The sequence below is a fragment of the Scheffersomyces coipomensis genome (assembly GCF_036884675.1).
Source record: "Scheffersomyces coipomensis strain NRRL Y-17651 chromosome Unknown DFJ63scaffold_5, whole genome shotgun sequence".
Classification (NCBI taxonomy): Eukaryota; Fungi; Ascomycota; class Pichiomycetes; order Serinales; family Debaryomycetaceae; genus Scheffersomyces; species Scheffersomyces coipomensis.
In genome coordinates, this window is record NW_027042896.1 from 699625 (window position 1) to 726143 (window position 26519).

The 26519-nt window shown below is 28.1% G+C and overlaps 11 protein-coding genes across 11 annotated transcripts; 6 read left to right on the plus strand and 5 right to left on the minus strand. All coding sequences in view use genetic code 12, as the record gives it.

Annotated features, from left to right (window-relative positions):
* Positions 1-689: 689 nt before the first annotated feature.
* DFJ63DRAFT_314293 (monocarboxylate transporter) lies at positions 690-2162 on the plus strand (the record flags this gene model as incomplete). Its single annotated transcript, XM_064906331.1, has 1 exon — positions 690-2162. The coding sequence occupies one exon, from the start codon at positions 690-692 to the stop codon at positions 2160-2162; it is 1473 nt and encodes a 490-aa protein (XP_064761019.1).
* A 729-nt stretch (positions 2163-2891) lies between these two features.
* Positions 2892-3569, plus strand: DFJ63DRAFT_336443 (uncharacterized protein; the record flags this gene model as incomplete). The annotated part of the gene is made up of 1 exon (XM_064908377.1): positions 2892-3569. The coding sequence occupies one exon, from the start codon at positions 2892-2894 to the stop codon at positions 3567-3569; it is 678 nt and encodes a 225-aa protein (XP_064761020.1).
* A 2986-nt stretch (positions 3570-6555) lies between these two features.
* NCE103 (carbonate dehydratase) lies at positions 6556-7401 on the minus strand (the record flags this gene model as incomplete). The annotated part of the gene is made up of 1 exon (XM_064908378.1): positions 6556-7401. The coding sequence occupies one exon, from the start codon at positions 7399-7401 to the stop codon at positions 6556-6558; it is 846 nt and encodes a 281-aa protein (XP_064761021.1).
* Positions 7402-8426: 1025 nt separating this feature from the next.
* On the minus strand, positions 8427-9212 carry DFJ63DRAFT_314296 (uncharacterized protein; the record flags this gene model as incomplete). Its single annotated transcript, XM_064906332.1, has 1 exon — positions 8427-9212. One exon carries the CDS (start codon positions 9210-9212, stop codon positions 8427-8429), a length of 786 nt encoding a protein of 261 aa, XP_064761022.1.
* A 351-nt stretch (positions 9213-9563) lies between these two features.
* Positions 9564-12499, plus strand: DFJ63DRAFT_192560 (putative ATPase). The gene has a single exon (XM_064903887.1). It carries the CDS (start codon positions 9816-9818, stop codon positions 12402-12404), a length of 2589 nt encoding a protein of 862 aa, XP_064761023.1. The 5' UTR covers positions 9564-9815; the 3' UTR covers positions 12405-12499.
* A 9-nt stretch (positions 12500-12508) lies between these two features.
* Positions 12509-12950, minus strand: DFJ63DRAFT_319896 (uncharacterized protein). Its single transcript, XM_064907127.1, has one exon. The coding sequence runs from the start codon at positions 12898-12900 to the stop codon at positions 12670-12672; it is 231 nt and encodes a 76-aa protein (XP_064761024.1). The 5' UTR covers positions 12901-12950; the 3' UTR covers positions 12509-12669.
* Positions 12951-13087: 137 nt separating this feature from the next.
* SGA1 (glucan 1,4-alpha-glucosidase) lies at positions 13088-14806 on the minus strand (the record flags this gene model as incomplete). The annotated part of the gene is made up of 1 exon (XM_064908379.1): positions 13088-14806. One exon carries the CDS (start codon positions 14804-14806, stop codon positions 13088-13090), a length of 1719 nt encoding a protein of 572 aa, XP_064761025.1.
* Positions 14807-18379: 3573 nt separating this feature from the next.
* On the minus strand, positions 18380-18775 carry HTB1 (histone H2B; the record flags this gene model as incomplete). Its single annotated transcript, XM_064905120.1, has 1 exon — positions 18380-18775. The coding sequence occupies one exon, from the start codon at positions 18773-18775 to the stop codon at positions 18380-18382; it is 396 nt and encodes a 131-aa protein (XP_064761026.1).
* A 696-nt stretch (positions 18776-19471) lies between these two features.
* Positions 19472-19867, plus strand: DFJ63DRAFT_323212 (histone H2A; the record flags this gene model as incomplete). The annotated part of the gene is made up of 1 exon (XM_064907501.1): positions 19472-19867. One exon carries the CDS (start codon positions 19472-19474, stop codon positions 19865-19867), a length of 396 nt encoding a protein of 131 aa, XP_064761027.1.
* Positions 19868-20355: 488 nt separating this feature from the next.
* Positions 20356-20868, plus strand: DFJ63DRAFT_336450 (uncharacterized protein; the record flags this gene model as incomplete). The annotated part of the gene is made up of 2 exons (XM_064908380.1): positions 20356-20724; positions 20782-20868. The coding sequence occupies 2 exons, from the start codon at positions 20356-20358 to the stop codon at positions 20866-20868; spliced, it is 456 nt and encodes a 151-aa protein (XP_064761028.1).
* A 3458-nt stretch (positions 20869-24326) lies between these two features.
* On the plus strand, positions 24327-26307 carry DFJ63DRAFT_319903 (uncharacterized protein). The gene has a single exon (XM_064907128.1). The coding sequence runs from the start codon at positions 24539-24541 to the stop codon at positions 25922-25924; it is 1386 nt and encodes a 461-aa protein (XP_064761029.1). The 5' UTR covers positions 24327-24538; the 3' UTR covers positions 25925-26307.
* The last annotated feature ends 212 nt before the right edge of the window (positions 26308-26519 follow it).

Below are 26519 nucleotides of genomic sequence, written 5' to 3' on the forward strand. Positions count from 1 at the left end.
TTTCCGGTCCATTATCACGTGTGTGTTTGGTCGTATCTCGGTTATTATTGCAATAATTAATCAATATCTTTAAATCTTAACACTTACTATTTGAAACTTATTTGATAAAGTTATGAACTCAGATTAAGTTAGATTCCGTTTTAAGAAGTACTAATACATAATGATGATTACTTCTTTTCCTAACTTATGTCATGAACGATTGTATAACTATAAGTCCATACGAGCAAATCAAAATGTATTGGAAAAATACAACTTACGAAGAGATCCTCCACATTTGTCATCACGTCATATCCATCTTTTGAATTCATATATATATTATCACACATTTATGTCTCATCGGTAATGTTCATATGGTTACCGCTTTTTCATTTTAATTATAGTGGTAAAAATGCTCCGTTGGTCCAAGTGACACAAAATTGATCGACTGCGAAATTTGGAAATATTTTAGAGTAATTAGGCATTTGTCATCATTTCATCCTATGGCAAAAGATTGCAATCATTGTTGGGAATATAGTAATGGATTTCCCCATTGTGTAGTACTTTAATTTTTTGATTGGTTTAACCTTTCGATGTTATGGATGAAAGAAAAAATGATTTATATGTAGTCATTTGCTGCAATTTGCAACTTTATAAAAGTTTAACTATGTTTCCCAATTCCGTATCATCCCACATAATCATCTAAATAAATCATGTCTCCTGAACAATTAAGAGTAATCAAAGATAATCAAGATTCAATATTCGATCAATTAACTATCGAAGAAGAAGAACAACAACCCAACATCCATGAATATCCCATCGATGGCAAATTCGCCATAATTTCCTCCTTCTGCGCCATGTTCCTTTCGGTATCATCATGGGGTGTCAATAGTGCATTTGGAGTATTCTTAAATTTCTATTTAACCAGTGATACATTCCCCGGTACAAGTCAATATGATTATGCCTTAGTTGGGGGCATGGTGGTTTTCTTTGGACAATTATTAGCTTCCATCAGTATTATATTATATAAATTATTTGGATTTAAAAAGATTACATTTATAGGGATAATCTTACAAACTATTGCATATTTATTAGCTTCATTTGCAGTTAAATTCTGGCAATTATTTATGACTCAAGCGGTATTAGTTGGTGTTTCATTTGCTATGATTTTCGTTCCGGCTACGGTGGTATTACCAACTTGGTTAAATAAACGAAAAGCTACTGGATTAGGGATTTGTTTTTCAGGAGCAGGATTTGGAGGAGTGATATTTTCATTAGTTATTAATAGTTTAATTACTAAGACTGGTGATCAAAAATGGGCATTAAGAATGTGTGCTATCGTAACTTTTGTAATGTCATGTATATCAATTTCAATCATGAGAGAAAGAAGAGATGTTAAAGTGATAAAAAGACCAAAGCTATCGATTCAATCGGTAATTGATATTTCAAAACAAATATTCGATCTAAGTGTATTCAAAGCATATGCCATTAAATTAATTTGTGTTTATTATACAATAGCAGTATTTGCATATATTTCAATTTTATTTTCCATGGCATCATATGCCAAATCTCTTGGATTAAATTATAATCAAAGTTCAGCTTTAACTTCCATAATTAATGGTGTACAAGTGATTGCTCGACCAGGAATGGGTTTAATTGGAGATAAAATTGGTAGAATCAATATCACCGCTTCGATTTCAATCTTATTTGCCATTATTTTATATGGATATTGGATTAATGCAACTACTTATGGGTCATTAATTGGTTGTTGTGTTTTAATTGGTATGTTTATTGGAGTAGGAGGTACTATGCCTCAAATAGTTGCTAGTGATTTAATTATTTTAGATGGTATACCCGATAAATTCCCAGCGGTATGGTCAGGAATGAATTTGGTTCTGTGTTGGTTTTGTCTTGTGGCAGAAGTTATATCATTAGCTATGGTAAGATATAATTCAAATCGTCCATTTTTACATACTCAGATATTTCTTGCCAGTTGTTTTATAGTATGTTTTTTAATAATGCTTGTGATAAGAGAATGGGCGGTAAAGAGAACCATTGAACAAAGGTTAACTCTGCTTGAAAGTTCAACAACAGAACAAGACCAACTAATTAAGAAGTATAAAGATTTATTATCATCAGGGTTCATTCCATATCTAAGAAGGATGTTTAATATTATAAAAGTTTAAAAAGGATCATTTCCTAATTTGGACAAAGTTTAATCATGTGATCGAATCTGAATCTCTTTCTCGTAAATTTCGGTTATGGATGGAATTTTAAATCGTTCTGTGGGAGTCGTATATATCGATAATTAATCCTAATCATCACAAGATACTTATAATTCAATGGAGATATTTCAATCTAAGTAGAGTTTATAGAATTGAATAATAAGTATACATTAATCAAATTAAATGTTTTCTAAGGATATTGCAATTGATGGTTCATTATTCCCATGGAGTGTTGACAAATCGTACTAATTAACCTTCATTCTCTCTCTTTCAGATGCCAAAGGAAGGAATATACAATTATACATACATACCACAATAACAAACATACCAAAGGAGTAACTTCAAGTACAAAAGTTCAATTTGATAAAAGTAGTAATTCCCACCGGAACATGTAAATTAACTTAATTCCATCGATATAATTTCTAATTTGACATTAATTGATTTTAATATCGGATTGTTCCGCGGGGCGGGTGAAATGGCTATATACAGGAACATACTTTAAAAGGTGAATGACTATGACCAAAAAGGTTAATTATATAAAGAGGACCATATGTTGCCAACTTTTTCAACATTTAAATTTTTCATATTTTATCCCTTTTTAACTCTTAATTATTTATTTTGAATCATCAATATAACAGCTACTAATATAAATCATTAAATAATAATCAAATCAATTAACTAACTATCATCATGACTACTACTACTTCTAAACCTGAAAAGACTGTTTGTGTCTTCTGTGGTTCATCATTTGGAAATAAAGCTAGTTATGCCGAAGAAGCTACTGAATTAGGTAATCAATTAGCCCTTAAGAATTGGGGTTTAGTATATGGAGGAGGATCAACTGGGATAATGGGGGCAGTAGCCAGAGGTTGTGCTACTAGTGGAGGGTATGTTCATGGTATTATACCAGAAGCATTAATTTCGAGAGAAAGAACTACTGAAACTGAATTAAATACAAAATTAAAAGAATCAATTGATAATCATGATGGATCAACTCCAATTCCTGATTCCAAAGAATATGGAAAAACTACTTTGGTTAAAGATATGCATACTAGAAAAAGATTAATGGGAGAAGAATCTGATGCATTTGTAGCATTACCAGGTGGTTATGGTACATTAGAAGAATTAATGGAAGTTGTAACTTGGTTTCAATTAAATATTCATAATAAACCCATTGTGATTTTTAATATTGATGGATTTTATGATAATTTCTTAAAATTCATTCAAGATTCAATTGATAATGAATTTGTTTCGATTAAAAATGGAGATATTATTAAAGTTGCAACTACTGTTGAAGGTGTATTTAAAGCTATTGAAGATTATAAAATCCCAGAAGGTAGATTCAACTTAAAATGGGATTCCACTTAGTTATCATCTATCCTACTACATTGCACTTGCACTACATTGTTTATTTTCGTTAGGTTTGATATTTGATATGTTATATGCTTAATAGATTAATTTATATATATAAAAACACAACAAGTATCCATAAAAATATATGAGAAAAGGTTTTATTATTAATTGAAAAATTTTTCATTGTAATTGTCATAGTTATAGTTGTTGTAACATCGTGGGGTAAAAAGTAAAAGTGAAAAATTAAAAAAAAATCCACAATTTTCCATTTTTGGTTTAAGCTTTTTCTGTCAAAATTGGTTTTATTTATGTCTTGTCGAAAATTATAAATTAGACATCTCCACGTGAATACATAAACTTAAAGTAATGGATATTTAGAGATATAAACATGATATCATTCTCTACAATTGGTTATAGTAAGATTAAACAGATATTTGTATATTAAATGAAATTTTGATACGTACCATTGAAATTGTAGTAAGGAACCTAATAATTTATTTAACTACACATTAGTGTGTTTAAACACTAACATGTAATAGATTAAAAGTCAAACTCTAGAATGAGTTAGTAAAAGGATTATGCTTAAATAGATAAGTTTGATTAGTATAGATTAAACTAGAAAGTTAGTAAGTGCCTAAATATCAAATAAATTATAACTCTGAAATCTGAGTTAATAGTTAGAAACTGTTGTAAAAAAATGACATCCAGATAGTGAGGACATAGTCAAATGGATAGAATCTAACGACCCAACTCTTGATCTTGACGACATTCCCCGCTTCATCTGTCAACCGAGGTTACCTATGCTTTAAAAAGTGACTCCAGTTATAGAAAGAAAGAAAGAAAGAAAGAAAGGGTAAATAACTTCAAAGTATATTAAACTCATAAAAACTTTTTCAATTGAGATCATGACATCCTTACCGCAACATAATCAACAATATTTACTATTGGTATATTACATTTAGTTTAATTTCAAGAGTAATGACAATTCTTTACATAATTTGGAGATTTAATAACTATACTTTATATTTAAAAAATTTATAAAGATAACATGGATCCGATTTCTAAATGACTCGAAAAGCAGCAGCTAAGATTCAAAGTTTTGCCAACAGGTCCTAACGCATAATGCTATATTAAAGTTATTATGAAATTCCTAAGTATATAGGGTAGTTAGTAATATAGATCAAACTGAATTTTACGCCAAAAAGGCAAATCGATAACCAGATTCTAAAATTAATAACAAAAACATTTATTAATGTTTCAACATTATATCCTATAACATTGTAAGTAAAATGAAAGAAAATTTCTTTCTTTCTTTCTGCCTAAATATGAAGTATTACACTATAAATTTATAGTATTAGTTAGGAAGGTATTTTATCCCTGGCGAAAGCTTCGTTTGCGTTGCTGTTCAGCGATTTACCGTGTCCGCCCTTATGTGGTATTATCTAAACAAGGATTAGTTTAGAATTAAATTTTCTTTTGATATTTAAAAATTGAAAAATTTATTTTTTATCCTACCAGTCATAACGGAGAAATCCATACACATCTTTTGATCATATTATTAAGGATACCACAAATAGGATACTCTAGATCTATACTTAATATATAAGATTAAGATTAATAATGATAACTATAATTTAACTGTTATACTAATGACCATATCCCCTAGACTAACCATCTGTTTAAATGATAAATTGATGATAGTTTGTGCTTAAATTTCAAGAGTAAATTGAATTCACTACCTTACATGATGAAGAGATTTTAACTCTTCAATTGAAACCATTTTAATAAATTTATACGTATATTTTATAAATACCACATCTATACCAGACATTACGATAACATTCAACAAAAAACATACCAGGTACCCATTGAAATAAAAGTCAGAGTAGTATAGCATTTCTAATGTCATATATATATATTATTCTTGAAATTGGACTTGTCTTTGATATCAAACATTTAGTCTAGAAGTTAGTATTAAAACCTAAGTATAAAATATCACAGTTAGTAGAATCCCTAAATCATTGTAAGTTATAATGTTTCCTAAATAGAATATTATCATACTAAGATTTAAATAAAATCTGTAGTATTGTACGTTATAACGATAATCTCATATCGTAATGCAGAATTTACATAAAATCAAACAATCAAGTTTGTACCAGATGCTAACCTATAAGTCACTGAAGAAGGATAATGATCTATTTGATATTATATTTGAATTGGATCAATCTCCTTTTATACATCCACAATCACTCCCACACACGCTTAAGTTATAAAATATATAAACATCCATACATCCTACAGTATAGAGATCTATCCCTAATATCAATTATATCTATACTTAATCTACATAATGACCCTAAGATCAATAGAGATAGATATATCCAAACTACATATCTTTACATGATTAAGAGAACACCACTTCTAATATTAAAACCCATTTTTAATAAATTTATACTTATATTTTTATACAAAAGACTTACCTGATATAATAATCATAATTAACAATCAACTATTATTCCAATTGAAATCAAGAACGACAATGTATAAGAAGATCAATTACTATTAAGGATGCTATATTGACTATTGTATATCACCCTACAACTTGATAATTTTCACTAGAAGTTAGTTTTTTGATCCTAAGTATAAATATGATGGTTAATAATATCCCTAAAACGATGGTAAGTAAATCAAAATCTGGTTGCCTAAATATTGTAACATAGTTAACCTTCATTAACTTGATTTTTCAACAGGACTTCACGAAATAACGAACCGACTAAATTCAGAGACCATTACATATAATCTTAACAATTAATAAACATTTGGTGATAGGGTAAACCTTTTCCCTTTTATAATTAAATTTGCCGCCATAATGAAAAAAAAGGAAAACATCCATACACCTACAATTACTAAAGGGGGACCTTACCATAAATAGATACTTATATCAAAATATTCTATAGATCTATACTTCTAATATACACTTAAAATTCATTAACTATTAAGATTAATGACCATTATGATCACCTAATTCATCTTCATGACCTCCTTCATCATGAATATGAAATAAATCTTCATGTTCATCTTGAGGAACTTCAACTTCAGATAAAAATCCCGTTGATACATCATAAATTAACCCCCAAACTTCAATATCTTTATCTTTTAAAGCTTGAGATACACTTGGATGTCTTTTTAAATTCTTTACTGAATTTATAATATTTAATTCTGATAATTTACGAGCTTTTAATTTGGGATTGGAATTGAATTCAGCTAATAATTTTAAATTATCAGCTCTAATTTGTCGAATTGGATTTAACCAAGAATCTAAAACACCACCAATTTTTTTAGATGATAATGATGCCCAAACTCCTCCACAATCAGTATGACCACAAACGATAATTTTTTTAACTTTTAAAACGTCAATAGCAAATTGAATTGCTCCTTGACTACTATTATCATTTGAATTTATAATATTAGCAATATTACGATGAACAAATACTTCACCAGGTAAAGTAGCTAAACATTGATCTCCTGCTCTTGAATCACTACATCCAATCCATAAAGTATGAGGAGATTGACCCTTGGCATTTAAATCAAAGATTTGAGTTGAATGATTATGTTTTAAATTCTCAACGTAATATTGATTATTATGTAAGAAATCTTGTAATGTTGAATCTTTTGATAAAGTAAAGGGGAAATTTGAATGAAATTTAATCTTCTTTGGAGGAGGTTGTTGTTTTAAAAATTGTTGTTCTTCAGCTAATTTTCGTTCTTCTTCACTAATACTTAATTTTAAATCAGTTTCATGATCATTATGTTCTAATTGATATTTTAAAATATTTTCTCTACCCATTTTATTAATTGATGAATGAAATAAATTTTTTTGATGTCTTTTAGTTTCAATTAATAATAATCTTGATAAAGATTTATTATTATGGCGATTTATCACGATTTTAAATAGTATTTTTGAAAATAATTAAGGAAAACAGGATATGTATATATATAAAAAAAAAGGAAATTGCTTAACTGGTTGAGAAGGAAACTGAATGAATGATGATGATATTATATGATGTAATTTTTATAATAATAATAATAATAATTAAATGATATGATATGATATTTGATACGACGAACAGTGGTGGGAGGGTGGGTGTATCGGTCGGTAATTAAAATTAAATTTGTTATCCTTGTTATTATAATTGTAAAGTGCAAAAAAATAAAATAGGCCACAAAATAACACTATGATGATGATGATGATGAAATAATGTAATTGACAAGTGTAAGGTATCAATGGTGATGATAGAAAGTAATTGAGAAGAAGAAGAAGTAATAATAAATGACTTTATATATCAACTGATTGTAAAACTTAAATGAAAAATTTTTCAATTAGTTAATCATCATGACTCAAATATCATCATCATCATCATTAATTGATTATAATTAATTTAATTTAAATTCGTCAATATAATTATTTAACTATGGGATGGTTAAGGTAACAGTGGATTGTGTTTAAATTGGTGGTGAAAAATATGATTGACATCATCAGCTGCAAACTGTAAATTGTTACGATAATCTTACAGGTTATGATTGACCTCATCTATAACCTGTAAAAACATGGTGGTTTTTTTTGGGGCGTCTAATTTTACTGAAAAAAATGTTCTATTTTTTTTTGGGTGCGTGGCGGTTCCTTAACTAATTTGTTGTGCTCAACGGAATATAATGTCTTTGTGGTGTGTCACCAATAGTTAAAGTTTAGTGTTACCGTTTTAGTTTTAAATCCCTTAACATTAGGCATAATTGCCTAATTAGGAAACGATATATTATTATTACAGTTACATTATTACCCATATATAAACACCAATTAATATCAACTTATATTTAATCATAAATTGATATTCTAAAATAATCAAAGAAATAATATGGATCTTGATATAATATATTACTTAACCATCTAATTCTTTCAGGTTCAACTTCATCAAGATCAATATTGGTTTCATAATTTCCATAATATTGATCATTCTCATTATTATTAGTACCTGTAGTACTAGTAGTTTTATCAATTAAATAATAATTATTTCTTCTAGCTTGTAATCTTTGAAATAATTCAGAAAATACTCCACTAGCTTCAATTGGAACTCCATAATTATCAAAATTCATTGGATTATAAAATTCAGGTGGTGGAGGGGGATAATTATTAAATCTACTTTGATCAATGATTTCTTCAACTTGTTCTTCATCATCATCATCATCTTGTTCATATGATTCATCTTCTTCTTCATCATCTTCATAATCTTGTAATTCTTGTAACTTTGATTCTTCTTGAAATTCATCTTCTTGTTTTAACTCTTCAATTACTTTAGTATGAGGAAATGCAACAGCAGTATCACATTCAAAATCATTACGAATTTCTCCATTCTTAAGAGCTTCTAAAAAATTAAATACTTCAATTCCACCACTACCAATAACAGTTTCAGAATCAAATTGCAGAGTTTCACTATCATTATTATCAATAATTTCAATCACGGGTTCAAATTCATCAATTGCATCACTAAACAAGGCATCTAAAAAGGAATCATCTGATAATCCAATATTTGGAACCTTAACTTTATGATTTCTCTTTGATTTACTCCCCTTCTTATTCTTCTTCGATTTCTTATTACCCATGTTTAAATTTTGGCAGCCAAAAAGTGTTTAAATTTATAAATTTAATCCCTCTAATTTTATCAAAATCAAATCGAATCAAATCTGTAAATGATATCTGATTGATTGTACTATGAAGATTAGACTAATAGATTCTACCGCTGTTAGTATTTATTGAATTGGAGATGGATGGCAAAAGTTAATGGTAAAAACCCCATTTGTGGTATGAATTGGTATGTCTTACATTATTAATACCACAGAAGATTTTAAATGAACTATTAGAAAGGTATGATCACTTATTATCTTATCAATTGATTGATTGATGGATTCTTTAACCTATCTACACTATTTGAACAAGTTGAACTAAAGAGAAGATGGTAAGATACTTATAAAATAGTTATTTAAAATAAAATACTTTTCTTGACCGTCATAATTTGATCTAGACTTCCTAATGCGGAAGTGTATCACAACTGATCAGAATATTAACTTTTTCCTTTTTTTTAACCAGATCAATTAATGAAAAAAAAAAAGAGAGAGAGATAGATTACGCGTCTATTTTAGTTAGATACCTGTATCAACCCATCTTTACAACCTTTAATATATCGTGTAACATATACTAAGATAGAGATGACTCCAAGTGTGATGGAAGTCATCAATATAGAAGAAACTGAATCGGAAAGTGAAATCCATTTAAAAGAATTGATTCAAGAACAAGAAACTATCAAACACGTTAAACATCAAAATGGCAGCCAGAATGATGATGAAGTAGATGAGTTCAATCATTTATCCAAAGATCGTAAGTTAGATCGTTTGAATAACTTAATTCTGAAGTCTCAATTGTATTCTCAAATCATTGCTGATAATATCTTACAAAGTAGTTTATTAAAGAGACAGCAGAAGGAACAAGAACAAGAACAAGAACAAGAACAGCCACAACAACAACCAACTCCCGAAGAAACACCCACTAAAAGAAGGAGAGGAAATCCAAGACTGAAAAAACCAAAGGGTAAGGTTCAACATGATATCACTTCAATGTTATCTACCAAAATATCTGATTCTACCAAATCGGCCAAACAAGCTATTGAAGAATCTCAAGATAATTCCACCACTTCAACTATTCAACAACCAAAATTAATTTCAGGTGCAACTTTAAAGAATTATCAATTAGATGGATTAGAATGGTTGATCACATTATATGAAAATGGGTTAAATGGGATTTTAGCTGATGAAATGGGTTTAGGTAAGACTTTACAATGTATCTCTTTCTTATCATTTTTAATTGAAAATGATATTAAAGGACCATTTTTAATTGTGGTACCATTATCAACATTAACTAATTGGGAAAATGAATTTAAAAAATTTGCTCCCAAATTAAAAATTTTTAAATATAGTGGTTCAAAACAAGTTAGAAATAAGATTAATTTAAATTATGAGATTAATCAAAAACATTTAAATATAATTTTAACATCTTATGAGATTTCAATTAAAGATTTTAATAAATTAAATTATATAAATTGGAATTATTTAATTGTCGATGAAGGTCATAGATTAAAGAATAATAATTGTGTTTTAATTAAATTTTTAAAGAAATTAAATACTTCAAATCGGTTATTATTAACCGGTACTCCATTACAAAATAATTTAAATGAATTATGGTCTTTATTGAATTTTATTTTACCTGATATTTTTCATGATTTAGAATTATTCCAACAATGGTTTAATTTTGATGAATTAACTAATTTAGCTAATGATATTGGTGATGATGATGATAATGAAAATGATGATGAAACTAAACGTTTAATTAAATTAAATATTCAACAAAGTTTAATTAAGAATTTACATACCATTTTAAAACCATTTTTATTAAGAAGATTAAAAAGAGATGTTATAAAAGATTTACCTCCTAAAAAAGAATATATTATTCATATTCCATTAAGTAAATTACAAACTAAATTATATTATGATTGTATTAATAATCGATTATATTATAGTTTGGTGGAAATTTATTTAAAAGATTTCATTCATTATAATCATTATGAATTATTTAAACAGGATTTTGATATAATTGATCAATTTCTTAATGATAAATTTGGGGAAAGTACTAAAATTGATAAAAGTAAAAAATTAATTCGTAATTATCAAGAATTTGAATCTGATGATGAATTTGAAGATTTCTCAAATGATCCTACCGATGATGAAAAAGAAAATGAAACTTATGAAACGATCGTATCTTCTAGAAAGAGAATATCAAAGAATCAAAAACAACAATTGCTTTTAAATACTTTATTCCAAAAGATTACTAAAGAAGTGAGAAATTTATCGTTACAAAATTTAACTATGCAATTAAGAAATATTTGTAATTCTCCATATATTTATTATGAACCATTTTTAATTAACAATGAATCAGTTCATGAATCAAAATTCATCGAAATCTTATTAAAAAATTCAAGTAAATTTCAAGTGTTAGATCAATTAATTGAATCACTTTTAAAAAAGAATCATAAAGTGTTAATATTCAGTCAATTTACAAAAGCATTAGATTTAATTCAAGATTGGTTGAATTTAAAACACATTGAAATCTGTCGATTAGATGGATCAACATCTCAAGATAATCGAGATGAAGAAATTAAAAAATTCAATAATTCGAAATTAAATCATAAAGTATTTTTATTAAGTACAAGAGCAGGTGGATTAGGAATTAATTTAGTGGCGGCTGATTCGGTGATTTTATTTGATAATGATTGGAATCCTCAAATGGATTTACAAGCCATTGATAGAGTTCATAGAATTGGACAAACTAAACCGGTTAAAATATTCCGATTCTTAGTACAAAATTCAATTGAAGAAATTTTAATTACCAAGAGTTCTTCAAAGAGATTCTTAGAAAAATTAGTTATAAATCTAGGTCAATTTAAATTCAATAAGTTAAAATCTTTAATTGATACTGGTGCTGGTAACAATGAGAATATAAGTGTTAAAGATTTATTAGAATTTTCCAAAATGAATTTTAAATCTGATGAAACTATTGATGAAGATGAAGATCATCAATTTCAATATGATTTCAGTTCAACCATTGAAAACAATAAGTTATTAAATCAAGATGAAATGAATGAATTATTAGATAGATCCATCAATTGTTATAGATCCATTGATGATTCTAATTTCAAACATATATCAATCTTTGAAACCGTTAATAATATGGATAAAGAAGATTAGATCTTTGTGTAAAGAGGGGGAGGGGTTTTGATTTTCCTAATTAGGAATGTGAGATGGTTGCAGATTGCAAACAAAAAAATAGATTTACAGGTTTATAGATTTAATTTAATAATAATAAAACTTCTATTCGATGCAATAAAATAACATAACATAAACTAAGTATATATATAAAAAAAAAGAATAATAATAAGCATGACACCAAAAAATATAAATAAATCCTACTTATTATCACCAGAAGAAAAACAACGTAAAATTCTAAATTGGTTTATAAAAAAATAAGGAACATAAAAATATAAAAATATAATAATAAAAATAAAAAAAAAAAGGTAATACCAACAATTATGAATAAAAAGCAGAAGATGAACATGATAAGAAAGAAGATAAATATCCAAATCCCATAATAAAAAAATAAAAAATAGTCATAATAATAACAATAGTAATAATAATAATAATAAAAAAATTCATGAAATAAATAAGAACCCCCATCATTAGTCATTTAAACGTTAAAGTTGTAAAAAAAATTTATAGTTTGTTCTTTTTTTATCTTTCGTTTCATAATACCCTTTATAAATTTATTATATCTTCCCATTATCCGTATCTGTCTGTCCTTTTTGATTGTTGTTGTTGTTGAATCACTCTTTTTTTTGTTTGTAGTTTTCTCTCTCTCTATCAAATAAAATTTTCTAAAAATTTGATTCTAAAATTTGTAAAGTCTTTTCTCTCCATCTAAATGCATTCCAAACTGCACTATAACTCCAAGTTAAATCTCTAGCACCTTGCATAAATCCATGATATTTATTAAATTGTTCAGACATACTTCCATTATTATCAACATGATCTTTAACAATTTCTAAGAAAGAATCAGAAAATGATGATAAATTAATTGCTAAAGTTTTATAACTTTGAGATCCAAATCTAATTATAACATCAGCATTTGCATTTGAATCTGAATCTGAATCTTTGGCTGAAACTAAATCTTGAGCAGGAATTTTATCAAAATCAATAAATTGTTTAAAAAATTCTTTATTTTGTTGATTAATAACAATATCTTGTTTCATAGAAATTAATTTATGAATAAATTTATAAATAATTTCTGAACCAGAAGCAGTTGAAATAAACCATGGATTACCTTCTGATGTACCATAACCATCATAAATATCTTCAGGATATCTACCAAGGGCAACACCAATAGCATTTTCAAATCCAATTTTTGGATGATTAATTGGATATCTATATTTCATATCAGCGATCATAGCACTAAGAGTATTAATAAGATAATTATTATCAATATCAAATGGAATATCATCATAATTACCAAATTCAATATTATGAGCATGTAATACCCCTAATAAAGTACCAGCATCTAAACCACATCTTTTACCTAATTTTAATAATGAAGGAGTTTCAATAATATAAGGTAAAGTATTTGATTTATAACCTGAATCAAATTCAATAAATTGTTTTAAATTATTAAAAGTTTGATTTAATTGAGTTAAAAATTCATTTGATTCAGGATAATTATTTTCTTGAATAAAAATTAAAGCTGATTTTAAAGCACTTAATTGAGTAATTGAAGTATAAAAATGATGACTATTAATTTCTTCCCATAAATCAAATCCTTCTTTATACCAATTTTTAATAATATAAATTAAATCAGGTTTAATAATTTCTTCATAAACAGAAGTTTGATTATTTAAAAATTGATTTGAAAATGATTCTTGATGTTTATTTAATAAAGAAATATAACTTAAAATAGTTATAGCTCTTAAACCTGGACCATCTCTTTGAGGTCTACCCCAATTTTTTTCAAAAGGTTTATTATTTGGATAAAATTTTGGTTCACCTAAACCAGATTTTGATTCATCATCAAATTTACCTGATAAATTATCTAATCTTTGAATATAATAATTATTTTCAATATAACTTTCAATAATATTTTTAACTGGTTCAACATTTTTAAATTTTTCATCATCAATATGATGAATTAATGATTTAATAGTTAAAGCAGCATCTCTTGTCCATTGATAAAAATAATCAGGTTTAATTCTTGATGGAGATGCAATAACAGCACCTTCACTTACTTCAGATTCTGATAAAGTTGAACTTATACCTCCAATATTATTAAGGATTCCTTGGAATGAAATATCTTTTTGACGATGAATCCAAGATTCAAAATCAGTATTAATATCATTATTTTCATCTGATTTTAATTCAATAACATTTTCTTGATTAAAAAAGCTTGGTAAATAACCAGCTAATACTGATTGATAATAAGAAATTGATGATGAAGCTGATTTTGTGGTTTCAGCGGTAACTAAATCATTTATATTTGGAATGACTAAAGCTGAAGAATAAGATATCCAAGTCAATGATAGGATAAGATAGGATGATGATAACTTCATTGTTTTTTTTTATTATTATGTTATTAATTTAAATGATATTATAAAGTAGTTAAATGAAATAACAATAGTAATAAATAGAATGGAATGAAAAACTATTTTAACAGTTAAAAAAGATCAACTAAAAAAGATTTTTTTTTTTGATTTTGTGGTTTATGTGGGGGAGGGGAGGTTTGAATCAGAAAAGAGTCAACAAACGGAACAATAAAAAATAATTGTTTATGTGTGTGGGTGTGTGTGTATGACTCCCTATGCAAAAAAAATATGGGATGATTCTAGAACAACTGTAATTCTAGGTAAATGTATGAGATATATGTGTGAAAAATAATTTGAAATGAAAATGTTGGAATCTATTTATATATAATATGATAACAACAATAACAAATTAAATTAATATGACAAGATGATATGAAAAATCTATGTGATATAGTACAAGTATTGCTTTTAGTTAATAACTTTTTTTAAAAAAATGATGATCTAGTAGTAGTAATAGTAATAGTAATGCTTTTTTTTTTGTTAATTTAAAAACAGCAAGTCTAAATTTTTTTAGTATAATAACAATCTAACAATCTAACAACAAAAAATCAAATTTAATGTGAGTGAAATATGAGGTGAAATGAAATGAAATGAAATCAGATGAAATTCTTGAAAGCACTTTTAGTTAGATATTTATAGTTGCTACCTGGTGTTAAAGAATCCAAATTATTAATGGGTTGTTAATAGCAATTATATGACTTAGGTTGATTTGACTGACTAATATAACCTTATTAAGATAGTTAGAGCAAATGATGTGATTAATCCGGAGAACCTCTGATTTTACGTGACACAAAATGTATAGAACGAAAAAATGTGAGACAGGGAAAAATGGGAGTGTGACCTTTTGTCTGCCTGAGTTGTCTTAAAACGGCTTTTTGTCGTGTCTTGGTTGATTGCTCACTTAGTAAGGTAAGTATGTGAGATCTTTTAAAAATGGTGATACTGTACTATCTAATACAATATTAATCTTTTGATTGATTGATTGATTGATCGGTTAGGATGAAAGTGTGATGATAGATGAAATCAAAGATTTATAAGTAAAAGTAACAAATCAAAACAAAACAAAAGTAAACTAAAACTAAAAAATCCAATTGAACCTAAATCTGGGGAAAATTTAAACTTATATAGGACAAATTGTTTTGTTTACGTTTTTTTCAATTTTTTTTTTCGATGGATGATCTATACAGTACCCCCGCTTTAATATTTAAAAAGCGTGATCATCTAATGCATTATATGAGTAAATATTTACTACAACAATATTAAAAATTTCTCTTTACACCCCATATAAATCGGTGTTTAAAACAGACCTTTACTAAATTGATATTAATAAGACAGGTTACAAACTATAATGTAACCAAGTGATGTCTCTATACTTCTTCGAGGGAAAAGGGAAAAATGACATGAAAAAGTTTTTCTAGCGATGATGATGATGATGGAAAATCGGAGTTTTAGCGGGCCACGGCCAGATTTAGCGTAAGCTTGTCTAGCCTAGCTACTAGGTAAAAAAAAAGAAAGAAAGACAAGTGACGCTAACGATCATTCTTTAGCCTTTCTTTTTTTTTTTTTACCAACCTACCTACCTACCTACCTACCTAGATCTTTTTTTGATTTGGTTTGGTTTCAGATTATTAATGATCCTGAGTCATCATCATTCATTGATCTTAACCCTGGTACCTGATCAAATGTAATTTAATATTAAGTTCATTATTAACATTCGTTAAATTGTTATTGTTGTCTATTTTATTTTATTAGAATTAGAAATTATTTTTACCTCGGATAAATACCCATAAATTGTTCCATTCTCTTCTCTTCTCTTCTCTTCTCTTCTCTTCTCTTCTCTTCTCTTCTCTTCTCTTCTCTTCTCTATAGTAACCAAAAGACTTTCCAAACTAAGTAAAGCTTGATTTTTATTACTTAGTTACATTTACGCTAATTTTTATTATTATTATTTTTAAGGTTATTTTAACTGACTATTTCTTTTCTTTTTAGTTATTTTATTTTACATTATTATTTTATTTACTGTAACATAGTTGAATGAAAAATTTTTTTTGGGGGTGTACGTTTATTTATTAGTGGATGTTTTTACTTAAAGTAGCGCTATTAGTTTAAACCTTATGAAACAGTTGTAATCATCATCATCATCATTAGAGTCATCTTATTAACAAATTAATCATCAGTGAATCTTGGAGTGTACTAATGGTATTAATAATACTGATTATACCCCCCCCCCCCCCAACTCCTAAATTTACAGTCAGACATTGACAAATAAAATTAGACTATAAACATTAGTCTAAATTTAAACAGAGTGAACTACAACAACCCACAACAAGAATAATGGAGGAGTTTTTCCCCATCGACAATAGAGGTAAAAAAAAAAACACCAAATTTAAAAAAATTTTCTCCATTATTAATTTACAACCCTATATTTTTTAACAAAAAATGCTTATTTCTACCGCCGTCCATCAGTGTTTCTCCTATTCTCTTCTCGTAAGGACAGCATAATTTTAAATGAAATTCACAACTGATGGAATGGAATGGATTTAGGAGAATTAGTGGTGGTGGTCTGTGGGTGTTAAATTCTAAATCAAATGATCAGAGGTGTCAAAATCTCCACATTTCAGTTCGTACTTGACTAATAAAATAAATTATTATTCTAAATAGATGTAAGTAACAACAATAAAGAACTACCACACCGTGTCCATAATATATACACACATCCTCCAAGAAAATTAAAACCACAACAAGAACTAAAATTCGTATTTCATATGAAATCTCGAGTTTCATAAAAAGTTATCCTGTTTGATGCTTATTTAGAAAAAAAAAGAAATTTTAATTTCCAATAACGGTTTCCTTTCCCCATCTTTTGATCTACCTCGCACGACTTTTAAATGTCATTTCTTTTTTAGCAGTTTGTCATAACAACCAGTCATTCAGTCAGTCAGTCAGTCAGACCTTTTGACAAATCTTATGACAATTATTATTATTATTGATATAATATGACAACGCCTGTATCGGCCAATATTAATAACTGTTAATAATCACACTTAGGAATATCTGGTATGAAAGTTAAAATAACTTATTACTATCCTGTACATATTATGACCTCTCAATATTTTTCCTGTAACTATAATTTTTTAGTGTTACTTTCAAATTGCTGCTAAATTTTACTGAAAAAACAACCAAAATAAAAATAATGAGGATTACTCTTAGTTGTTTCCATCTAACCCCTACAAGAGTTTTCCTTATATAGTTTCTCTATCAAATTCCTTTCTTATATACTTAATAAATGCTACTCAATTAGAGAAAAAATGAGCAAACTATAAACAATACAAACAACCAAATATTAAGAAAGAATTTATATTTTTACTAATATACAACTTAAAAGAATAAAGAATAATACAATATATATATATAGATTTATATATATATAAATTTCAAATACATATTATAAAATAAAATACAACGATATTTAAAAACCCCCCCCAAAACAAAATTTATAACAAAATAGAACGAATAATAATAAAAACCATCTAATATCATCTAAGCAGATGATGAAGAATATTTAGTAACAGCTCTAGTACCTTCAGAAACAGCATGTTTAGCTAATTCACCTGGTAAGATTAATCTAACAGCAGTTTGGATTTCTCTAGCAGAAATAGTTGATTTTTTATTATAAGCAGCTAATTTAGAAGCTTCAGAAGCAATTCTTTCAAAAATATCATTAACAAATGAATTCATAATTGACATAGCTTTTTGAGAAATACCAGTATCTGGATGAGTTTGTTTTAAAACTTTATAAATGTATGAAGAATAAGTTTCCTTTCTAGCTTTGGTTCTCTTTTTACCACCTTCAGATGAAGCAGTTTTTTTAGCAGCTGGTTTCTTTTCAGCTGGAGCTTTGGAAGCAGGTTTCTTTTCAGCTTTAGGTGGGGCCATTTTTGATTATTGATATTAATTTAGTATAAGTTAATTATAGAAGAAAGAAGAAGAAAAGAAAAAGAGAAAAGAAAAGGAAAGAAAAAAATTTAACAAAAAGAATAGATTAATAAAATCAAATTTCAAATGGAATAACCATTGGTTTATATATAGATTGGTTAAAATTTAATATATGGGTTATGGATTGTTATTGTTTATAATTTGAGTTGATTTGTGGTTAAATTTGAGTTACGCACTCACTTACTATACTCACTCATACACTCCCATACTCTTAATGATCATTACTCTTAATCTCCTGTACTGTTAATTACCCACTCTTTATATATTAGAGCCTCATTATTTACTTCAATTCATTACACAAAATATTATATAAATTTTACTTAATCATGCTTTAAATTACGCATACCCAATAATAACTTCGCGTGAATGTACATACTTGAATTTACACACCAAAGGGTGTAAATATGAGTACTATTTATTATTGCTTCAATTTTACGCAACCAAATGTGAATCAATGTTACAAAAATGGAAATTTCATTAATTAAACAATCAATCATTAATCAATCATAAGGTTATAAATAATAAATTAAATCATCATCATTTAATTTAAAATATTGACAACTTCTTTTTCTTCTTCTTCTTCTTCTTCTTGTTTTGTCAAATCAATTAAATCAAATATAATATAATTATCATAAAATGTCAGGTGGTAAAGGTAAAGCTTCCGGAGCTGAAAAAGCTTCAACTACAAGATCAGCCAAAGCTGGTTTAACTTTCCCAGTCGGTAGAGTTCATAGATTATTAAGAAAAGGTAACTATGCTCAAAGAGTTGGATCTGGTGCTCCAGTTTATTTAACTTCAGTTTTAGAATATTTAGCAGCTGAAATTTTAGAATTAGCTGGTAATGCCGCTAGAGATAATAAAAAATCGAGAATTATTCCAAGACATTTACAATTGGCTATTAGAAATGATGAAGAATTAAATAAATTATTAGGTCATGTTACCATTGCTCAAGGTGGTGTTTTACCAAATATTCATCAAAATTTATTACCAAAGAAATCTGCCAAATCTACCAAAGCTTCTCAAGAATTATAAATTGGTTAATTATATTATATTAATAATAATTATCTAATGTTTACTTATACATATATTTATATAAAATAGTTTTTGTCTTTCTTTGGTGGTTGTTTTTTCTTCTCTGTTTATTTGTTGCTTCTTTTCTATATTTAAAAAGGTTTTTTAATTATAATATGTATTATTAATTCTTATTGTATATTATCTTTATTGGGTATAATTTTAATTTAAAAGAGTTGTAGAATGTAGTTATAATTATAGTATTACTAGTAATTATAGATAACAACATCATATGGTTGCAATTTGGGGCATTTCCTCTTCCTCCCCTCTCTTAGCAACCAAAATAAAAACTCCGCGGTATGGATGTTTCGGTTCATTTTTTAACTTTCATCATCGGTTATTTCTCAAATTGAAACAAAAATTGCATGAGCACTATATAAACTCATAACTATCCATCATTTCCATTACAAGGATAATAATAAACTATAAACAAATCATTACAAATCAAGATGTCACTTCAGTTTAAACCACCAAGTAATCGTAATAGAAACCTTAAATATATTGGATTAGGATCCCTAGTAGTGATTGGTACTTCCTATGTTATTTTAAATACATTTCCTCATTTAAAAACATCAATTTATAATTATGTTAATGGTATAGTTGATGAAGATGAAGAAGATGATGGATTAGTACAGAAGGATGAAGTTAAGACTGAGACTACGACTATTAATGACGATAATAATGATAATGAACCAATTGAATTGAATGATTCGATTAATAGTTTAAAAAGTAGTAAGAAATTAACTCAATCAATTGATCAAAGTATAGTTGATATAAATGAATGGTCAAATGATAATTTAAAAAGTTGGTTACAAGATGTAAGTACCTTTTATTTTTTAATTTAATTACCAAAAACAATACTAACAATAATTAAGAAAGAAATTAATATTCCAACGAATACTAATCATGATAACCTTGTATCCCTTGTTAAATCAATTCAAGAGAATTCTAATGAATTATAATTTATTAGTATTTAATTTCAGTATATCTCAATTGTTCGTAGCGTTAATGTTAACTATACGAAAATATTTATTAACTTAACAAGAGTTAAGTTTTAATGTGTCAAGTCAATCTAAACTAAATTTAGCAAAATAAAGTAATGTTTTGCTAATTAACTTAATGTGTAATAATCCAATCTAATGAATTAATTTAATAGTCTTTATACATATGTTATAATGTATAATATATATAAAATACAATGTATACAGTGTTTTTACTTTTTATTCATACCTCGGGCCGGAATTTCTCATACCACCGGGGGGTTTTTTTTTTCATATCATTGACCGGAAATTTTCATCTAAATCCTTTTTCTTCTGCTGATCTTCTTTTTAAAGATATTCCAAACACTGTAATAATCAACAAATATTGTTGTTATACCAAAGACAGATCATTGTCTATGACAACGGGGCCTAGTTCTGACGAGACACTTCAATTTTAGCAATCTGTTCTCGAAACGCCCGTTCCTTTTGATATTGAGTAATCATAAAATAAATCATGAAAAAGCAAAATATCCACACAAAGTAAACCACCAATCTAGCTGAGCTACTAGATTTATTCGGAGACTTGACGTCATACATTTTGTTGTTGCTCATTGTATAAGTTAAAACAACTGTTTGTGAATTCTGATATCTGTGTGTTCTTCTGCTTAAGCGACGAGAACTTTTTTTATCTGTTCTTGAGCGGAGTTCACTTTCTTTTATATATTATTTCACAACAGTTAAGGGAGGAGGGGGCTTTCACACGTGTAAGCGGAGCACAACTTTTGTACGATAATTCCTTGAACCACATGCAAAAAGCGCAAATTCGTTGTGTGTCAAAGAGATGCAAAAATAAGTTGGTAAAGCCAATAGCTATACTTAGAACAATAGCCCGTAGAAAGTATTTGAATAGGATGTTTTCTTTCTTTCTATCGCCTTTGTTGTAGAAACTTCCAAGTAAGCATTGCGTGGTAGGCTATTTGATTTGTCATATTCCCGTATTAATTAATAAAGTAGCGTCATAAGTATGTCTCTTTGTTCGCAATCACTTTCACTACAGAAACTACTATACTTGAGGATGCTCACCACATACCCACTCTTCTTTTATTTTAACATAATAAACATCAACTCTTTTTTTTATTAAGGGAAATAAGGGCCTGAGTCATAAAAATTAGCAAACACAACTTTACAGTTATAAACCAAAAAAAAACTGCTAATACAGAGAATCGTTGCTGATTATGGTGGGTACAGTTATGTATAACTAATACACCTATGCATCGTCAGCACCATCTTTGCTATCCGAGCACTGATTGTCAATACCACCATAGGAATTCCAATACAACTCACCTTTAAGAATATCCATCCTACCAATGTCATTGTAAGTATCAGCCTGACCATCAACATTTATTACATTTAAAATCACTGTAAATAAAATGATTCTCTAAAGGTAATGTCTCATACTCTACAGACATAAAGTCAGGTTCCAAGTCGAACCTATTCCCTAGTCCGTCTACTTATTCATTAGCTAGTTCTTTGCTTTGAAGTTCATTATATTTAGCAGGAGTTAATCACATAGAGCAATTTTGTTGCTCACTAATTTCGATTAATTTAATCCAACTGACTTGGTACAGAAGCGGTATGTAGCTGTAAGATTCAATAACGATGAACTGTCATCTAATTGATATGAATATATTTGCTAATTGCTAAGAAAATAAAAATTGTGGTATGAATATATTTTAATTGGTATGAAGAATTGATTTACCACTGGTATGAAAATTTCCGGTCAATGATATGAGAAATTCCGACCAAAGGCATGAATAAAACGTAAAAACACTGTACGGAACTTACGATGACTATATATAGTCCCATCTTATCTCCTGCATACAACTTATCTCTCGTCTCACTCACTCACTCACTCACTCCACAATTAAAAAGGGGAGGAGGAGCTAAGGAGAGAAAAGAGGGAAGGAGGCAAAATAGAATATTCTTTCTACTTCCTTTAAATAGATCTTTCTCTCTAAATTTGATGATCATACAGCGCTGGATGGATGGCAAATTAAATTAATTAATAAATCATTATTACTTATATTGTTTCAATTATCATTTGATTTAATATATATTCCTTCCTACCACTATCATCATCTCAATCATCTGGTACCACCTCCTTACCCCTTCTTTGCTTATTACAACTATTTCAATTGTACTAACAATAAGAACTTATCGCCTCACCTCAACCTCATTTTACCCCCTTCCCTTTTTTTTAAAAAAAATAAAAAGGAATCCAATCCCCCTTACTCCACACCACCATTTCAATTTAGTTTTACTTTGATAGTATAACTTATATCGATCAATCAAGTTAATCATGAGTGATCAAAAGTCATCTTCTCCTTTGAAGATTACTATTAAGGTTACTCATAATAAATTATTAGTTCCTTCAAAACCATCAGTTGAAAAGGTTTTATCAATTGATAAGCCCGAATTTGATAGAATTAAATCAAAACATGATTTAATTAAACATTTAGCTCCAATCTTAAGTTTAAATGTTGATGAAATTGATCAATTGAAATTATTTAGAAAATCAAAAAAACATAAAGAATATGTTGCTTTAGAGACTACTGATGATTTTAAATCTTTAGCAAGAAGTTTAAAAGTTAAAAATCATATTAAATTGATTATTAATGATAAATCTTCTGCTTCAGTTTCATCATCAAATAATAAAAAGAGAAAGATTCAAACTATGGACTTTTCAAGCTTAGGTGATGCTTTACTTGAAGCTGCTTTTGAACATTTCAAAGAATTATTTAATGATGATTCTAGTGCTGCAGCTGCTGCAGCTGCTAGTGCTACCACTGCAACTACTGGTACTACCACTGCCACCACTGGTACTTCTACTACTACTTCAAATGTTGCCACTGCCACTGAAGATGCTCAATCATCTTCTAATGAAAAGACAACTTCAGAAAAAGCAACCGCTGATGCTTCATCATCATCTTCATCTTCTGTTAAAGATGAAAAGCCTAAACTTGATATTGATGAATTCGTTCATACATCTGTTGCATGTGATTCTTGTTCACCTGATACATTCGTACCTATTACTGGAGTTAGATATGCTTGTTCAGTTTGTCCAAACTTTGATTTATGTGAAGCTTGTGAAACTTCTCAACATATTAATAAATCAAACATTGGTTCTCATTCTTATAAACATCCAATGACCAAAGTTGCTTATCCTGATACTGAATTTGATAGAAGAAGATTTGGTCGTAGAGGTGGTTGTCCTGCTGCTGCTGGTGCTGGTTTCCCAGGTGGGTTCCCTGGTGGAAGACATCATTTTAGACATTCTCGTCATGGTCATGGTCATGGTCAATTCCCATTTACTGCATATCAAGCTCAAGCGCAAGCTCAATCTCAATCTCAAGCTGCACATGCCCAAGCTCACGCTCAAGCCCATGCTAATGCTCATGGTCATGCTCATGGACACGGTCATGCTCGTTCTTCTCCCTCACCACCACCACCACCACCACCACCATTTTATTCTTATTTCCCAACTGCTTCTCAATCAAATGACTTGATTTATGATATTCCTTTAGAAAATTGTAATGCTGAAACTAAAGCCAAATTGGAATCATTTTTTGAGAATGAAGGTATTAATTCATTCATGAAAAATGTTCAACTTTATGTTGATAATGCAGAAAGATATGAAGAATTAATTAGAACTGCTTCCCTTGAAGATAATGAAAATCAATTAGATGATGAACTTAAATTCACTCTCTTGAAGAGTTTATTAGATGGTGGCTTAAGACCTCAAACTTCAGAATCTGCTCCAACTCCACCAGTTACTTCAGAATCGGTTACTCCAGCTCCATCCACTTCAGAATTCTCTGAAAGATCAACTGTCATTGTTCCAAAAGAAATTGATACTACTGATAAAGTTGTAATTAGTACCAAGAAAATTGGTAATAATTCAAGAGTTATTTCTTTAATGTTAACTAATAATACTACTCATATTATTAATGGTGGTGATTTAAAATTTGAATTTTATGATTCTATCCGTAATGAAGTTGTCATTGTTAAAAATGCTAATCTGGTTAAACCTGGTCAAACTAGATTTTATAATTTAGGTGGTATTAATAAGATTTTCGATAAATTATCTGGTATGAATATGAAAATCACCACTTCAAATGGTATTTTAGAAGGTGTTTATAATGAATTTGATGATTCTATTTTATCATTTGTTTCAGTTGATGATTCAATGGAAGTTGATCCAAAAGAAACACTTTTAACTTTAACTAATGAAGATGAAATTAATGTTACTCTTATTCCAAAATCATCATCTTTAGCTCAAATTATCATTCATAATAGATCCGAAAAAACAGTTGATTGTTCTGATTTGAAATTAGAAATTGTTAATTGTTTTGGTAAATCAGTAGTTGGTGTTATGATTAGAAAAAGTCATGGTATTTTACCCGGTAAAATTGGTAAATTTAATATTGGTTTAATTAATGCTCATATGAAATTCCCATTCAAATTAATTATGAGAAATGATTATAATATTGGTCATTGTGAATTAAGTTTAAAGAATTTAAGTGGTAATTTCAATTTTGATCCTCAACCAGTTGATAATCAAGTTGAACAACCAGATTTAATTAATCTTGAACAAACTCCAGAATTTGATGGTGAAGATGCAGTTATGGAAGAAGATGATCATTCTTCAGGTACTGAATCAATCATTGATGAAAAGGAAGAGATTGAAGTTGTTACTGAAGAAACTAAAGAAAGAGAAACTCCAGAATCAGAAGAGTCTTTATTAGAAAGTGGTTCAATTCATTCAATCATTGTCCCTTCATTACCTAAAGAATCTGTCCCTCTTGTTGATTCCGAATATTTGGATGCTAAAGATACTGTTACCGAATCAAAGGCTGAAGAAGCTGAAACCCCAGCCGAAGAACCTCAACATGAAGATGATTATGATATCATTAGTGATGGTGACCATGAATTTGATTCTGATTTTGAAATCTTATCTCCAGTTACCAGTAATCAATAGAACAGATGAACTATTTTACCTTTTTCTATATTAACACCTATGGCACCCCCTTACTTAATTACTATTTTTTATTTTGCTTAAGTTTTTTTTATGTTTCAATTCATTATGATAAGAAAAGGTTGCTTATTCTTATCATTCCCCAATTTACGTTTAGTTATTAATTTTTTTATTATTATTTTTACATCTTATTAGTTAGGCTGGTTATTGAAGGTTTGGCTATTTTTTATTTACATATTCAGCATGAAGTGGGTGGTGAAATTTTATACTTCTTTTTAGTATCACTTTTATTTATTTTTTTATTATCTGAGTACTCTGTGTTTGCTTTTACATTATTTTTATATCATAGTAAAGTTTATTATTAATATATGTTTTTATCCATTAATTCAAAGGTTATGTAGTTTAAAGTAAAATTTGGAAATTATTGGCGCTACCAATAACCAACTTAGTATGCACGGAGGTTAATTCACAATTTTTTCTTTTTTCCAAAATTTGTTATATATTTTCTCCTAAATGCTGTAGAACTCCATGAGTAGATTATAACGAAATAAAAGAAGGGTTGAGAGAGGTAAAGCTAAACCTTCTCTTTGTAAAATAG